General features: G+C 44.8%; 1 protein-coding gene across 2 annotated transcripts in view; it reads right to left on the bottom strand.

Annotated features, from left to right (window-relative positions):
• The window catches only part of Papss2 (3'-phosphoadenosine 5'-phosphosulfate synthase 2), an 86,953-nt gene that overhangs the window by 15,216 nt on the left and 53,487 nt on the right, over nucleotides 1-18,250 (bottom strand). The window contains exons 3-9 of one of the 2 annotated variants that reach the window (XM_087551519.1): nucleotides 16,218-16,453; nucleotides 15,145-15,283; nucleotides 14,512-14,630; nucleotides 14,254-14,367; nucleotides 12,144-12,255; nucleotides 7,797-7,811; nucleotides 1,887-2,092 (exon numbers count right to left, since the gene is read on the bottom strand). In XM_087551519.1, the coding sequence (XP_087407645.1) occupies nucleotides 1,887-2,092; nucleotides 7,797-7,811; nucleotides 12,144-12,255; nucleotides 14,254-14,367; nucleotides 14,512-14,630; nucleotides 15,145-15,283; nucleotides 16,218-16,453 (941 nt within the window). 2 annotated transcript variants of the gene reach the window in all.

Here is an 18,250-nt window from a genome sequence, read left to right as displayed (position 1 = left end):
ACTTTGACCTGCCTGTGCAGAAAGAGATGTTTATCTTAAAGGCCGACGGTTGTGTCCAGTAAGTGGAAGAGCTGCTTCCTTTGCCTCCCGAGCTTTTCTGATCCGATTAAGAAGGCCCCAGGGGCCACTAACCAGGCCTTGAGAATGTCTTTCCTATCTTGTAACATTTCCCAACTGGAAAAAAAAAATGTAACTTTCTTCAAGGTCATAGGGCTAGAAATGCTGTTCAATATATTTTGGCCTCGTTGTTTTGCCAAAACACAAACAAAGGACAGTGTGCTTTGTCTATCACAAGGTCCTTGAGAGCCCTCTGGGGCTTGACTGCTCATGGTGTTCCCCGAGAGCTTGAAAGCTAACCAAGCTGGGGAATTGAAGTCAGATTAGATAAGTTGAATCCCTCTTCACCTCCACCCTGATGCCTGTGTCTCTGATGAAGAATGGGTTTGCATTCAGTTTCACAGAATTGTACAGGAAGTGACCTATATCCAGTGACCCCTTAATAGCTCCTCACCACCATTGCATTCCCATCTGCCACGAGAAGTTGCTGAGGAATCCGATTTGGCTTTAGGGAGGAGAATTCACCCTAGTCAGATGAACAGCCTCTGGTGACAATGTAGTATCTTCTTGGAACTTAAGCACGATGTGTACTGGTTTATGTTTATGGAAAGATGTCAGTGACCCCCATTCCCTGGCCATAGAACATGAACTCTGAGTTCTTTTCAGGGGTTGCTTGGGTTCATTACATGTGGTCCTTATGCACTTTTGGGGGCTTGGGGGTGAGGCTTGTTTTGGTTTTGGACAGAGTCTTCTGTAACCAAACCTAGCCTCAAACTAGCAAACTAGCTATTTAACTGATGTTGGCCTCTGATCTTGCCTCTCACTCGGTAGTGTTGGGGATTATGGGTTTTACCATCATACCTGGCTTCAGAAAATTTTTTTTTCTTTACTCAACCATGAATTTGGGGAAATGGCTTGGGCAATAAAGGTCTTGCTACATAAACATGACATGAGGAAGGACCTGAGTTTGGATCCCCAGAATGCATGTAAAAATCTGTGTGCGGCAGCTGGAGAGATGGCTCAGCGGTTAAGAGCACTGACTGCTCCTGAGTTCAGTTCCCAGCAACCACATGGTGGCTCACAACCATCTGTAATGGAATCTGGTGTGTCTGAAGACAGCTACAGTGTACTAAAATAAATAAAATAAATAAATCTTTAAAAAAAAATCTGGGTGCACAGACACATGCTTGTCCTCCCAGACCTGGGAGGCAGAGATGGTCAGGTCCTGGCCAGCTAGCTTAACCAAACTGGTGAGCTCCAGGTTCAGTAAGAGACACTGACTCAAAAAATCAAGTGGGAAGCAGTTGAGGAAAATACCCTATGTCATGTTCTGGCCTCCACGTGCATTTGTACATGCATAGACATTCTCGTGCGCATGCGCATACTCATGAGTGTATGCCACATATGTACACATACAGAAATAAAAATAAACTGAATTTTCACTTGGAAAGATGGTTCAGTTAGTAAAATGTTTACCTCATAAGTATGAGGATCGGAGTTCTGACCCCTAGAATGCATGTAGGAAGCCAGGTGCCCGGGCACATGCCTGTTGTCTCGTGATGTTGAGGTGAGACAGGAAAACAGTAGAAAGCTCGCTGGCAAGTTAGTCTAGCCTGTCTGGGAAAGCTCCATGCCTTTGAGAGACCCTGTCTCAAACAGAAAGTTGAAGGCACAAACCTAAAATAATGACACCCAAGGTTGTCCCCTGACCTCTGACAGGTACAATTACACACCTATACACACAAGTATACCTCCCCCTAACCCCCAAACCTACACAAAACAAACACACAAACGTCTTTTAAAAGTCCCTGTCAAGGTTTTATACTTACTTTGATATGGGGGTGTTTTGCACTGGCTGTTCCCCACACACGAGAACAACGCTCCTCTTTCCTATGCTCATAGAATTCAGGGTCTTGTAAGAGAGCTACCCTCCGGCCTTCGTACATCAAGGCAAACTTGCTGCAGCCTTCGAGCCGTGCCTTGTCATCCCCAGAAACAGGCAGTACGATGGGAATGCTCATGTTGATGACTCCATCTGTAGGAAGACCCCCAAGAGGCATGAGAATCACAGTCGAGGTGAGGCATTCTTCAGGGATGGCTAAAATGTGTACAGTCCTCCTTCTAAAGCCTCTTCTGGGGCATCAGGACCCAAGGCCAATGAAGACAGGCTGATGTTCTGGCTTCTTTAAGACTGAGGAATTCCTTGACCAATTCCTGGGGTAAATTGTCTCAGTAAGTGACCTAGGTTGAGGACAATGGGGATACCTCGGCTGAATTGCTCTTTAAAACCTTGGTGCTAATCTTACTGCAGTATGAAGAGTGAAGTCTTTTGTTGTTGTTAAGGTTATTTACTTATTTACTTAGGAGTGTGTGTGTGTGTGTGTGTGTGTGTGTGTGTGTGTGTGTGTGGTGTGTGTGTGGTGTGTGAATGTGTGTGTGTGTGTGGTGTGTGTGTGTGTGTGTGGTGTGTGTGTGTGTGTGTGGTGTGTGTGTGGTGTGTGAATGTGTGTGTGTGTGTGGTGTGTGAATGTGTGTGGTGTGTGGTGTGTGTGTGTGGTGTGTGTGTGAGTGTGTGTGTAGTGTGTGTGGTGTGTGTGTGAGTGTGTGTGTGGTGTGTGTGTGGTGTGTGTGTGAGTGTGTGTATGGTGTGTGTGTGAGTGTGTGTGTGGTGTGTGTGGTGTGTGTGGTGTGTGTGTGTGGTGTGGTGTGTGTGGTATGTATGTGTGTGGTATGTGTGTGTGTGGTGTGTGAATGTGGTGTGTGTGTGTGTGTGTGTGTGGTGTGTGTGGTGTGTGTGTGTGTGTGTGTGTGTACTTGCGTGCACGCAGAGATTAGAAGAGGGCTTCAGATTCCCAGGAGCTAGAGTGATAGACAGGTGTGAGCCCCCTAACATGGATACTTAGCCCTGAAATTGGGTCTTCTGGAAGAGCAGCAAATATTCTTTTTTTTTTTTCTTTTTTTCGGAGCTGGAGACCCAACCCAGGGCCTTGCACTTGCTAGGCAAGCGCTCTACCACTGAGCTAAATCCCCAACCCACAGCAAATATTCTTATACCACTGAGTCATCTCTCCAGCCCAAAGCTTAGTCTTTAAAAACCAATGAAACAAAATAAAGACTGGCCAAACTGAAAGCTGCACTTGTTCTTGGAAGTGGACCTGTGTCAGTGTTTGGCATTACCCACATAACTGAAGTGAAAGAAAAAGGAACAAAATCAGAGTTCACGCCCCAGGCAAACGGCCCCTTGATGGCCAATCCAGTCCCATGCAGCTCTATCTTCATATGTCGTTACGGGATTATTAAGCTCACTTATCTGGGGATAGCAGTCTTGCTAGCCCAGCTACCATAAGAACCATCTCTCAGAACACGTGGGCATAGGGCTTGGAGAGTTGTTTCATGGTTAGGAGCACTTCCTGTTTTTGCAGAGGAAACAGACTTGGTTCCCAGCACCGACACAACAGCTCACAACCAGCTGAAACTCCATTTCATGACGGTCGGATGCCCCCTTTTGGCACCTATAGGCATTGCAGTCATGTGCGCTGACATCTATGTATAATAAAAACAAATAAATCTTTAAAAAGAACATGAAAACTCCTCTAAGCAATGCTTTCTCTAGAGAGTAGGGCCTTCTCACCTCTTCTGAGTTTCTCACTTTAACAGAAGTGCAGAGGAAGCTGCTGCCAATCCTCTGTATATAGCACAGAAGCTACATCTTCATAACATGCCAACAGCTTTGTAAATGCCGGACAGAAGGACTGGCAGTTAACTGTCTGTGCCAGTGTGGCTGGGCCCTGGTACCCAGACATTTGAGCAAATATTTCCAGTGTTTGTGTGGATATTACTTTTCCATGACATTTATATTTAAATCAGTGGATCTCACCAATCAGTGAAAGGCCTGGGGGTGGGAGGCCTGGGGGTGGGAGGGGATTTCCCCAGAAGAATCAATTCGGGTAGCAAAATGACGTTGCACTGAAATTGCACCTCTCCCTGGCCTTTCAGATTTTAAACCTGCTAGGCTCCATAGTCACATGAGCCAACCAAAATGTGCATGCGCATGCACGCAAGCACTCTCCCCTCTCCCTCTTCCTCCCCCCTCCCCCCTTCCTCTCCCCCCCTTTCTCGCAGTTGTTTCTCTGGTAAATGTAGAGTATTAGTTACTCTGTCTCAAAACAAACAGACCAAACCAAAACTGTAGGGTGCTGCAGAGATGGTTCAACAACTAAGAGTACATCCTGCCCGTGCAGAGGACCCTATCAGGCACCTCAGGATGCTTACAGCTCCAGCTCCAGGTAAGGGTAATCAGATGCCTCTGGCCTCTGTGGGCAACTGTACTCATGTGCACATGCTCATACATGGACGAATAATTTAAAAATAAGTTTAAAAAATTCAGATCCATAGAGGTCTCTCACTATAGACACTACAGAAGTGTTTTGAGTTTCCTTATGAGGGGTGTGTAAATGTGTGTGTGTGTATGTGGTGTGTTTGTATATGTATGTATATGTGCATATGTGTGTGTACACGTACATGTGTGCATATATGTATGTGTGCATGTGTGTGCGCATATGTGTATGTGTGTATATGTATGTGTATGTGAACGTGTGTGCATATGTGTACGTGTGTACATGTGTATATGTATGCATATGTGTGTATGTGTATGTTTGTGTATATTTATGTGTTTGTGTGTTTCTGTATGTATATTTGTTTGTTTGTATTAGTGAAGCTGTAGATTGTCAAGTCTACAAGGCCTTTCACATGCTAGGCACGCAGGGTACCACTGCAGTACAAACCAAACAATTCTCATGTGTTGTGTGAGTGAATAAGAAGCTTTAAAAATTTCGAGGTTTATTTTGTTGTTGTTTTTGAGATAGAGTTTCTTGTAGCCCAGTCTGCCCTAGAACTAACAGGCAAGGATGACTTTGAGCTGCTGATAGACCTTCTTAAGTGCTGGGAGCACAGGCCTGTATCACCAGGCCCAGCTAAGGGTCTGTTGTTGTTGTTTTATTATGTTTTAATATGTAGTAACCATGCTTGCTTGTAAGCCCAGCACTGGGGGTAGAGATCAGGACTTCAGAGCATCCTAGACTATAATAGTGAGTTTGAGGCTAGCCTGGGCTATCTGAGACTGTTTCAAACTCCATTCCCACCCCACTTCCCCAAACTAAGTGTGAACATTTTGAAGAGTTTTTAAATAAAATGGTTAAAAAGATGTAATTGCTTTCCACTTTGAAACTTTAAAAACCTGGCTCTCATTTCTTTTTTTAAAATTATTTATTTATTATATATAAGTACACTGTCTTCATGCACACCCATTGCAGATGGTTGCGAGCCACCATGTGGTTGCTGGGAATAGAACTCAGGACCTCTGGAAGAGCAGTCAGTGCTCTTAACCACTGAGGCATCTCTCTAGCCACCCCCCCCACTTTTTACTTTTTCTTTCTTTTTTCTTTTCTTGTATTTCTTTTATTTTTTCTCATTTCTTATATATTTGGTTGTGAGCCTAGCCTTTAACGGCTGAGCCATCTCTCCAGCCCTTTTCTCATTTCTTAATGATGCCAGATAGTGTGAAAATTATAAGACGACCTCCTTTCATCTCCCTTTTGTACGCATGCTCAACGTTCTAACTACTCACAGATAAAAAATAAGGGCCTTGGTCTGATGCATAACACGAAAGGCTCAGAGTGAGATCGGGGTTTGGAAGTGAATGGGAGGACCAACGAGGACGCCCTTCAGGGGCAGAGTTTGTGGGTGCGAGAAAATGTAAGTTCATGAATTCCCAAGATGTCAGCTACTTTAGGATGCTTCTGACAGGTAAAGATCTGTGTTGTTCTCGAGTGGGACATGAAACTCCTTAGCAGCTACGAAACCCAGTTGCAGGCATACCTTGGTCCTCCCCAACTCTCTCAAGTTAGAAAGACCGACTCTGAGCCTGCCGCAGTAAGCAGTAGATGCCTTTACAGATTGCAAATTAGACAGCACACAGGGAGATTTCGTTGCTAAAGTAACTCTGTTTGAAAGATCACTAGAGGCAGAAGCACCCAGCCCCTTTCAGAGAACACCAAACTCAATGTGGGGCTTTCTCGGTAGCAGTGTGTACCTCCCCAGGTTGCTGGGGAAACACGCTGTAAAGTACGTATTAATAGAAGTCTGTGATGCACCACAACTAAGTCTGCTAGGAAAGGGGGAGTTTACAGGGAGCAACACATTCAGGGATGCTCCATCGAAGAGGGCATTGGAACCCATTACAGATGGTTGTGAGCCACCATGTGGTTGCTGGGAATTGAACTCGGATCCTCTGGAAGAGCAGCCGGTGCTCTTAACCTCTGAGCCATCTCTCCAACCCCCAAAACATGCTCTTAACCACTGAATTGTCTACAGTTTCTTCTCTACTAAAAAAAAAAACCGTATTTTTTTAATTCTATGTGCATGGGTGTTTTGTCTGCAGTTATGTCTGTATATCATGTATGTGCAGTGTTCATGGAGGCCAGATGAGGGGGTCAGCTTCCCTGGAGCTGGAGTTATAGATGGTTGCGAGCTGCCACATGGTTGCTAGGAACCAAGCGTCGGTCGTCTGCAAGAGCTACACAAGCATTTAACCACTGAGCCATCTCTCCAGGCCCTCTCGTTTGTTTGTGTACAGAAACCCTTGCTATAACTGAGCTATGCCGAGCATCCTTTGTGGCTTCAGACAATCCTTGAGCCTTCGGGCTTTCCCTTCATGAGTCTCAGCTCTGTTGAGAGTTGCCTTGATTGACTGCATTGTTCTTTCTCTCAGGTTTTTTTTTTTTTTTTTTTTTTTTTTGGAAGAGTTTTGTTGTTTTAACCATGGGAAACCCAACACATAACTTCCTGTCTAACTGAATAATTTTTCTTTTGCTTTAAACAACGGTCAGGCCTTTTCTCTTTAGCATCACAGATCTGCTTACTGGTTGCATAGACATTTCCTTTCCAAAAAAATAAAATTAACCTTCATTGCATAATTTGGCTTTTTTTTTTTTTTTTGGTTCTTTTTTTTCGGAGCTGGGGACCGAACCCAGGGCCTTGCGCTTCCTAGGTAAGCGCTCTACCACTGAGCTAAATCCCCAGCCCCCATAATTTGGCTTTTTAAAGGAAAAAAAAAAACGATAAAAATGATCTCTAAGACAAATGATATGTTTGGAATTTTAACCTCATTCTGGTATAATGTAGAAATTTATAGTCCCGGTAAGTGTGTATTTATTTTTAGACCTGTAACCATCAATTGCGATAGCTTGCAATTAAGTCCATGCATAATCAGACTTGCAAACAAACAAGGAATGACTGTCCACAATCCAACCAGATACATTTACTTGAAATTAAATCTAAAATGGATTTCTTTACTGAGTATAAAGGTCTTTATAAGTGTGACAGAAAATTTTAATTTCAAATTTCTGAAACTAAAAGGGAACCAGAACTCATTAGACAATCATAAAATCAAAAGAACTCAGGAACAGAGTGTGCAATGGTAACTTAGAAACACGTTTGCTGATGTCAGCCAAACTCAACATTACAAATAATAGTTTCATCTGACCCAGAAATTTCCTGTTTGTACTTGAATAAACAGAACCATGTGGTATGATTTTACTGTAACTGGTTGGATTATGAACCAAGCAATTCCAACTGGTTAATTTGGATTTTTTAAAAAATTATATCCTTAATTTTTTCAAAAAATTAATGTGACATATCTAATTACAATAATTTAACCACTTGGAAAGTGAAGTACATACCACGGAGGATCACGCCTAGAGAAATATAAACACAAGAAACATGTTTTCAGCTCTCCACCATGACAATCTTGAAGTAACAATGTCAAGGAACAAATTCCTACTATGACACTTCACATATGAAACATGCACATATTTTCAGTTTCTTCTAATGCTATTTTTAAAAACAGGCACAGGACACCAAATATATGCTAATACCACTTTTGTGTAATATTATTCAGTGTACTCTAAAAACATTTTTCAACGGATTATCTGTTTGAAATAATTATAACACACGTTAGTCACACTTTTAATTTCAGCAATCCTGCTAAATGCTTTCCAAACCAGGTTTTGGGAGAAAGTGTAGACAGAAACAACTGTAGAATGTAGAAGCCCTGAGGTTTAGAGGACCTGACAGCTTGCCCAGGAAAATAAACACAAGTGTTGGTACAAGTTTCAGCTGAGATTTCTGACTTTCTCAACACTTCATACTTTATAAAGACCAAAACATCTTCATTCAGGTTAAATAGGTTAACCTATTTCAAACTCTAGTCATGGGTGCTTAGCAAGCACTGGTGGGACACTCAACAGCATGTGGGACATTTATGCTAGGGGGGCCTGTGACAACCCTGAAACTATATTTCCAGTGAGAAAGTAAGAGAAGACATTGATGTGAACATAGAGACCCATAAATACCACAAGCCTGGATGCTTTGCAGGGACTTTGTTCTTATACTGTTATATTTCCCTTTCATTTTTGTGCTAAGTAGATTGAATTATATTTTTAGAACCAGGGTAAAATGTAAACCTTTTAAAAAATTAAAACTAGCAAAATACTTCACAGGAGGCAGAGTGAGAATGGCATCTGTTGCTTGCAGATTGTAAGTAACCAAGAGACTCACAGTTGAAGGTGGAAAGACGTAGCCATGTGGCCGTGTGGCTGTGTGGCTATGGCTACACGAATATTTCAGTGTCGATGATGGTGACTCAGACCTTCATGAACTGTCAAAGATGAAGTCATATCTATATGAATGGTATCATGCCTTCTGAGATATATATTCATATATATATATAATCTGATGTGTCACTTTCTGGAGCTTAGGTGTTTCTCAGTTTAAAAGCCATCACACCAGGCCTGGGCTTCAAGGAGACCATGGTGTGGGAAGTGTAGTGGGCTCAAGCAGCCTCCCCCAGATGTCACAGCCTGGGGAATTCAGACTGCATTGGTTTAAAGTGATGTGGCATGTGGCAAGAAGACACTTCTGCCATGGGGCCATAGAAGCCGTCCTGCCTGCTCTACAAGCTCACTGTGTTTTCAGGACCTCTCTGTCCACGGAAGCTAGAGGAAGCCTGGTATGCGCATGCTCAGTAAGGAGCTGTGGCTGGCTAATGACCTTCTCTGGGCTGACTCAAGCTGATAAGTTATCTCAGGTCTCCCAGCCCTTCTAATGGTCTGCAGCAAGGCTTTGTTTCTGGTAATAGCTAACATGCATGGGACGTTACTATTGCACGGGACGTTTTCTTCAACATTCAACATCCCAATGAGGTGGGTACCATCCTTACTATCACCACCAGGCAGGTCAGAGGTCTGACGCCAGTGAGTTGACTTATCAGGTAAGTTTACAGCCGATCACTGCCAGATACATTCAGAACAGTTTGGCTTCACAGCTCACCCTCCTTCCCACTGGTATATTGTACCTCTAGCTAGGCTAAACCAAACTAAGAGCCCGAGAGTCTAATATCCATGATCTCCTTGTTCAGTACAAAGACTTGAACCCACAGCCTCACCAACGCTAGGCAAGTGCACTACCACAGAGCTATGTCACCGGCCCTGTTTCCCCCTTTTATTTTGAGGTAGGGTCTCACCAACTTGTCAAGGCTGTCTTTAAACATGTGATCCTTCTCCTCCATCCTCCAAATTGGCTTGAATTATAGCCTGTGCCCTCTATTATTTTAATTTTTTAAAAAAATTCTACCTTCTGTATACGAATGCTTTGCCTTCAGGTATGTGCACCACATGTGTGCAGTACCCTCGAAGGCCAGAAGAGGGTGTCAGAGTCCCTGGAACTGCAGTTAACAGAGGGTTTTGAGCTGCCACGTGGGTGCTAGGAAGTGGGATCTCTGGAAGTCAGTGGTCGCAACCACTGAGCCCACTGCTCTGTTTTTAATCAGTTAATTCACAAAAAAACTCTGAGGAGTCTTTGGGAGTCATGCAGATCTTTGAATCTTGGGCTCTGCGAGTGCACTGGGCTCTGGTTGGAGAGCAGTTGCAGAGACTCAGAGGATTTCTTTAAGAATAAAGTGAGTCCCAGAATAGAAAGAATAGAAAGTCCCAGAAATGGCCTACATGGGGTTATAGAAACTGCACAAACATCCAGCCTTGAACATAGTCTTTACCATAGCTGTGCTGCAGCCTTGGGATAGAGCGAGCCATGTGGATTTTGAAAGTATTGGTGCAAACCATTAGCGACCTCCCAGGGCGTCCTCATCTGAGGCTGACACAAAGGGAGTGGGCATTTTCCTATTCTCAGACGCTGGTGCTGGGAATATTGGTGTCCGAACGACTGTTGAGCACAGAGATCCACACAGTCAGTAGCATGTAGCTTTGGACTGGATGTGGTGACACAGGAAACACACGCCAGGGATTCCTACAAACACTGGTGTTTAGGTTTTGGAAAGAACTGAGACTAAACAAGCAGGGAGGGGCTTGGAGCTTGGCGACTCTAGTAGTGATGGGAAAGCCATCAGGTTAGGGAATGAAGAGGAACCAATATGAGAGAAAGTGGAGAGCTGGCACCCAAACCATCCAGAAGGATGATCCCTGTCTGGAATTCTTCATCTTTTGAACTCACAGACTCTCTTAAGGATCTAGCAAAAGCCACCCACCTCAACCCTGGCACATTTCCTCTCATTCCTTCCCCAAACAGAAGGTATAAGAGGCTTCTTTTCTTCCCTACAGTTCAGGATCTCAGGCTAAAGATCCTTTATCTCACTGACCCCAGCAGCCCTGTCTGCCATTCGGGCATTTTTTTTTTCTTTCTGGAACTATTCCTGGGTAAGACACTCTTTGGAATGAATCCTCTTCCTTCAACATGGTTTCCCTGTGGTCACAGCCTGGATACTCACTCACAGTCAACCTCTCTGACATGGCTGACCGCTGAGTCCAACATGTCCTTGATGCAGCTGTGTCTAGCATGTGTCAAAAACGAGATATCAAGGTAAATGTCGTATTTCCTTGTTTGGGTATCCTGACCTTCATGTAGCCCATTGGAAAGGGCACCTGGAGAGCAGCCTGGTGTGGATGGGGCGCCAGACAGGAGTTTCAACTGTGCTTGTGGGGCATCACTTATTGTCTTTAAAACGGAAGCAAGCCATTGATCCTGAGCTCAGTGTCCTCCTCTGAGAAGTGGGTAATTTTTGGGGATTTTATAAAAATCAAATGAAACAGTGTCTGCTACAGCAAGCTAGGCTTATATAAAGTGTGCTTTTGGAATGTTACATAATCTGAGAAACAAAGGCTTTGGTTCTGGGGCATGCTTGGTTACAGCAGAGGGATAAAGGTGTGTTCTGGTCTGTCTTAGAATTCTGCTTCTAGGCCATTCCCTAGGCAGCTGTGTAAGTCCCAGAGTATCTTTTCAAAGACAGAGCATCTGATTTGGTCTTTTCTTGCCTTGCCGGGATTATACACTCAGTGTGATTCTAAAGAACATCTTCCCCACCTGGCAGCTACTTCATCACAGTCTTGAAATAGAAAATCCACGTCTGAGGACCTCAGGGGACTCCAGGAAGGAAATTCTTAGAGAACAGCCTGGAATGCTGACTAGGCCTTGCTTCCGACCTGGGCCAGGTCTGTGTTTTACCAAAGTCATTAGCCTGTGGCCTAGAAGTCACCATCACATTCCCTGTCAGGGTTCAGAGGATGAAACCATCTTCATCTGTCGTGTGAGGACTCAAGCAGCCACCGAGGAAAGCGGGGACAGGACTGTGACACCATGTCATGGGAGCAAAAGTAGAGGAAGGGAGGTCCTTGTGAATCACTAAACTGTGATGGGATCTAACCTCCTGGCTGCCCAAATGGTGCTTCTGAATTTCGGACCCAGCAAGGAACATGGGAACTCAGAGTTGTAATGGTTTCTTGGCTTTGTGTACAAGCAAAGCCTTCATTTCTCAGCAACGTGGATGTAAATGATAAATCCTTTGAGAATGAAAAACAAAAACCCTAAAAGTAGAAGCAGACGTAATAGAAGGGACACATAGTAAACAATTGAAATACTGCTGCGCTGGGATCTTCAAGCCAGAGGCTAGTGGTCCTGTCCACACGCAAACTCGTATCTCTCATGGGATAAGCAGTAAGAGACAGCATGAGACGTACCGTCTAGTAGGGTGTCGAAGTGCAGAGTTTGCAAGTACTCCTTTTCCCTCATAAAGCCTTTGAGCGGAGTGGCCCAGCCTTCGCTCAGAATCTGCACCCACTGCAGATCCAGCTGGAAAACACAGAAAACAAGAGAGTGTGTTCATCACGGCTCTCTCTCAGGCGTCAGGCCCAGGGTAGGTCTCCATCTCTTTTCCTCGGTTGTCAGGAGGAGGAAGGAAGAACGCCTGTGTTCTAAGTGGTCCCACATGCTTTATGAACCTCTCATTCAGGGGCTAGATATGTGTATACAAGGCTAGAGAGCCTATAAGGGAGCAATTATACGACTCCAAATTGAGATTATTTAAATATTTTCAGCTGTATCCGTTTCCACAATGTGCAAGAGAATTAAAAATTTACTTTTTTTTGTCCACTCACAAAATATTGGTTTTATTGTCCGTTTTCATTAGATGCACTGACTGGTCATTTGACTGACTTGAGCAAGCCATTGACTCTAAGATCAAAAAAGGTCAATGTTACTCTCATGGTATGAAAACCTCTCAGTGGCCAGAGTCACGGAGGGATGCTCATCTCCTTTCGCTCCCCAGTTGGGAGCAACTTACCAACACTACAAGGCAATGTGTGGTATGAACACACAGGCACTTTCAGCTGAGAGGATGGTAAGGGCTGTGTTTCATCTTCTTGGCTGCCCTTGAAGCTCTGTTGGATGTTTGGAAACTCAGCACACAGGTCACTGCTCTGAAACCTGTCCTGTCATCTGTACAGCCTGAAGGACCACTCGTTAGGTCTAGACGTTCTCTGCCCCTCAGACCATTCTGTTGCTGGAACTCTCACAGCACTTGCTTTGATGTACTCACTTGTCTGTCCGGAGTATAGGGGAGCTTGGGTTGATCTTACAAAATCAGGGGTCTCCATTTATAAATCATTTGTGAGGTCCTAATTACTGAAAGCGAGTACCCTACTAGCCCGTCTTATTAAATCTCCAAATTTATAACGAATTAAAAAATAGCAAAAGAGACATGATCAAGTCTTTCTGCACAGTAAGACTGATCCATAAAAATGCTATGAGCAAGTCACTATCGAGGGTTGTATCTCACGTCTTCCAGCCAATTAAATCAGTGCAACTGGCTGCCTCTGTCTTTCCTCAGGTTGGAGTCTTCCTGATGTGGGTCGGGCGCAATGTGCAAAGGAAGCTTCTTGAAGAACTACTTGTTTTTGCTCACTTAGAGTCTCCACACTTGGCCTTGGTCTCTCATATGGCTTTGCATCTCAGATATGGGTCTCTGAGGACACACGTGCTGATGGCGGCTTTATCCAAGAGGATCCGCGTAGAACACCTTGTAGGAGTGAGCTGACCGCAGCTATAAACTATCTCAACAGACTTATCTTTGACCTGTTGGTTATTTTATTCTAGCCTGTGGTGGCTGTCATTTTACAGAGGTGATAATCAGTTCTAGCCCCAAGATCCTGTTTTTCACAGTAACAGCTTTTCGTCTATAGTAGCATCCAGCCAGGACCCTTCCTGAGGTTTCATGGATGTACACATATCACAGACACACAGCAGAAAAGCTCTTACTGTTTTAGATCAGCGTTTTCACCCCTTGTATACTTCCCCAATTGCCTAAGAAGCATTCACATTCTGGACAAAGTTTTTCAACCATTGCTGATAAACGATCCCTGGCATCTGCCTCTGTCTCAGCCTGAATGAAGGTGGGGGGAGCTATGCAAATTGTACTATGCAAATCCAGTTGCTCCTACTTCCATCAGCCTCCCTACCTAGCCTTTGTGAGATGTTTCCTCAGAGAGGAGGTGAGGGCGTGGGGAAGGTCTTCACAGACTCACCTTTACTCAATATGTCTTATGGTCGAAGGAATTGTTGGGCCTGCAAAACGGCTCAGTGGCTGAAAGAGCTTGCCGCCAAGCCTGATGACTTGAGTTCAATCCCCATACATGGTGAAAGGAAGAAGGAAACTGACTACTACATGTTGTCCTGACTCCACTCATGCAGTATAGTACAACACACACACACACACACACACACACACACACACACACACACACACTCACGGTAGTTTTAAAGCCTGAGTCTCTGACCAGTCTGTATTCTTACCTTGGTAATTGGTAGTGATGGGAGAGTCTCTAACTCAGCTCGGATTTGATCAATTTTGTTTTCCGGCACAAAGAGTTCATGGATGCCTTTGATGGTGGTGTGGGGAACAATGCTCTGCAGGGAAATGGAGTTGGCGATCGTTACAAATGAGATTGGTAAGGGACAGTTTTAAGAAAGGAATTCAGGCTACCTTTAAACACACACAGGCGTGAGCGTGCATGCATACACTGCACACACGAGCAGGAACCACCCGCCTACCTGCTCTTGCAGAAGCTCCACCACCTGCTGCACACAGTCGCTCACTGAGGACAAGTTGGTCTTCAGCACACACTCTGGAGTCTCGGGTTTCTCATAATTGGAATCGATGCCTGTAAACCCTGCAGAGCATGAGATCGAAATCATATCTGTGCCCGTGGAAGATGGCTGTCAGCCAAGGGGGCAGAGCATAGAACGCAAGAATGTGTTAAGCTGACAATGTGATTGATGACTGAAAACTTAAGACTTCCATCCTGGAACCCTTGCTGTGGATAAGAAAGATAGAGCTGTGTTTTCAGTAGGGAAAGACTCATGTTAGTAATGATGTGGCAGAAACCAAGCCTTCTACTGCTGACTAGAATACAAAAGGAAAGGAAGGAAGAGATCCAACGAGACCATTCCTAAATCTGGTTGCACGTATGTCTTCTTTCTCTCAATGTCACTCCTTTTGCCTGAGTTGACAATTCTTCAAAGATAATCCCCACATTTTAGTAAAGCCTTGGCCATTCTGAACACACCAAGCTTTGGAAAGTGTGTGATTTCTGCAGCCGGGACACAGAGCGTGTAGCCTCAGACATGTTTCCAAAGACAGAATCAGAAGGCTGGCAGGGTCCGTAACTGTCCAAGGTGCCGTACCTTTAATCTCTCCTGCCCGAGCGCGTTTGTAGAGTCCTTTTACATCTCGGCTTTCACAGATATTTAAAGGTGCATCTACAAAGATCTCAAAGAAGGGGAGTCCTGCTGATTCGTGGATTTTGCGGGCATTCTCACGATCCTGAAAGATTGTGTGTTTAAAAATATAAAAGAGAGTAAGGGGGGAGGGGTATGCCCATAAACCCAGCACCAGGGAAGTAGACGCAGGATCAAAGGATCCAAGGATAGCTTGGAGAAGGGGGTGGGGGGCACAGGCCCCAGTGAGCCTGAGCACTTGCTCTTTTTTGCATACAATGCACCTTGAGGCTCTTATCAGACAAAGGTTCCGACACCATGCTCTTGGGTTCTGCAGCCTCCAGAGTCATGAGCCAAATAAACCCCTAATCTTTATAAATCATCAGGTCTGGTATTTTGTTATAAGGGGAAATGGACTAGGGCAAAATTTCCTAATGAGAGTCTTCATGGCAAAAGTTAATACCCTTGGGGTAAAAGGAGCTATGTGCTTGGCAGAGTCCTTTCAGCAAGCCCAGAGATGTTCCTCTCATAAGCACACTGCCTGAAGACCTTCTAGAGAGAGCTACAGAACACAACTCCCCCTTAGCAAGGGCTGAGCTCTTAACACAGGAAGACTTTGCTAGAAACGTCCTGCTTTAGACCAGAGCAGGGATACTCCGGTCAGCGCTGTCCCCTCTAAGCCCACAGAAGCCAGTGTTGTGCACTGGACTGCTCTGTTTGGGCCAGCTAAACATTCCTGTTCAGACAAGTGAAATTACAGGCTGTGGAGTTCTTGCTCAACTCTTTCAACTCTGACCACATGGCCTTGGTGACTGTCACCCATAGCAGCTTCCTGTCAACTGGGGCACTAGCTTCTGGCACTGATGCAACTCTCTTTACATAGCCAATAGAGGAAATGAGAGGACCCTGTGAGGAGAGGGGGCAATGGATGGGAAAGTGAAAGTCTAGTGGCTCTCGATCTCCCCTGCTCCACTGGCTGAGGGCCACAGCCCAGGGAGGACATGAGCCTGTGAGCTCCTGCCCTGAGCCAAATCTTTTACCTTTGCAAATGGAGAAATAAAACTGGTAATGCACACTAGGCCAGCATCAGCAAAGAGCTTGGCCACCTCTGCAATTCGACGGATATTCTCTTCTCGGTCCCCGGCAGAGAATCCCAGGTTCTTGTTAAGGCCATGACGGACATTGTCTCCATCCAGGGAGTAACACGGGATGGCATGAGACACAAGGTACTCCTCCAAAGCGAAGCTTATGGTTGTTTTTCCAGCGCCGGAGAGACCTGTTGAGAACAGGCAAGGCAGACTTAGGATAAAAATGACCAACTCAGGAACAGAGGTGCGTGTCTGCAAGCCAGTGCTGGCGAGGTGGGGACAGCACGATCAGGAGCATGGGGCTGGTCTCTCAAGAAACCAAAGTTCTGGGCTGGAGAGATGGCTCAGCGGTTAAGAGGGTTAAGAGCACTGACTGCTCTTCCTGAAGTCCCGAGTTCAATTCCCAGCAACAACATGGTGGCTCACAACCATCTGTAATGGGATCCGATGCCCTCTTCTGGTGCATCTGAAGAGAGTGACAGTGAACTCACAGGCAAAAAAATAAGCAATAAAATAAATCTTAAAAAAAAAAAAAAACCAAAAAACCCGAAGTCCTCAAAAGATGAAAAACGGTGAGGTAACCTGACACCTTTATATATATATATATATATATATATATATATATATATATATATATATATAGCTAAGCTCTTTATATATAGCTAAGCTCTTATGAGAATATTGTAGGCTTAAATGAAGACCATTAAAATCTAAAGGGAGTACAAAGCCTGAGGACTTGCATTTGTTTTACAGTTTGAAAGGTTTTTGTGAGCAACTGGGGTTTGTAAATAGGGAGACCTGGGGTCGTAGACCATGTGCTGTTTTGCCCACAAACATCTTAAAGATTAGAAAGTTGTTTATACAAATGAGACGCTGACTGCTCTGGAGAAATCAAAGCTGCGGTGACAGCTGACCTCTTCTGGTAGCAGAGGAAGAGAAATAGTCCCTAGGTTTTTGGTCTCATTTTTCCCCCCATCTTTATTAACTTGAGTATTTCTTATTTACATTTCGATTGTTATCCCCTTTCCCGGTTTCCGGGCCAACATCCCCCTAACCCCACCCCCTCCCCTTCTCTATGGGTGTTCCCTTCCCCTTCCCCCCCCCATTACTGCCCTCCCCCCAACAATCACGTTCACTGGGGGTTCAGTCTTGGCAGGACCAAGGGCTTCCCCTTCTACTGGTGCCCTTACTAGGCTATTCATTGCTACCTATGAGGTTGGAGTCCAGGGTCAGTCCATGTATACTCTTTGGGTAGTGGCTTAGTCCCTGGAAGCTCTGGTTGGTTGGCATTGTTGTTCATATGGGGTCTCAAGCCCCTTCAAGCTCTTCCAGTTCTTTCTCTGATTCCTTCAATGGGGGTCCCGTTCTCAGTTCAGTTTTGGTCTCATTTTTAAAGTCGCACTCTTGACTCTGACACAGAAGGTTCTGAAAATCTTTACCAAATCACCACAGTTTCTTTTGAACTCAGGAACAGAGTTCAACTCAGAATTCCTCTTAGAATTTATGTCAGCTTGTAGGCAATGAAAAATAGGAACCTTGACTCTCTGGTGTGAACTCTTGCTTCAGAATAATGAAATTACATTTCCTTCCATTTGCCTCAGCTGTTGGAGAACAAAGGCCTCGCCTCAGTCCCCATGGAGCTGGGTGTTGGCTATCCTGTGGGACAGTGTGGAGTAGTGTGGTCTTAGCAGGGGCCAAGCCCTGGGCTGAGTGTATTGATGCTATATTTCATTTACCTCTGTCTACAACACCCATCAGTCAGTGTCCAATATGCATGAGCACTTTATAAACCAGGGTATTGGGCTCAGGGAGTTAAACAACTTGCGGAAAGCCACCTACTAATGGGGGTGAACTGGGTTCTCAAATCTGAGCCTCTGGAGTAATGGATTTCTTTTGGTCTACATGGCTGATATCAAACCTCTGAACCACAGCAGAAAAGTAAATTTGGGAAAGATGAAGAGAAGAAAAGTCGGAGGAAATAAACC

The sequence above is a fragment of the Rattus norvegicus genome, chromosome 1 (assembly GCF_021556685.1).
Source record: "Rattus norvegicus strain SHRSP/BbbUtx chromosome 1, alternate assembly SHRSP_T2T, whole genome shotgun sequence".
Classification (NCBI taxonomy): Eukaryota; Metazoa; Chordata; class Mammalia; order Rodentia; family Muridae; genus Rattus; species Rattus norvegicus.
Note: the sequence above shows the minus strand (reverse complement) of the source record. Positions and strands in the feature narration are given on the sequence as shown.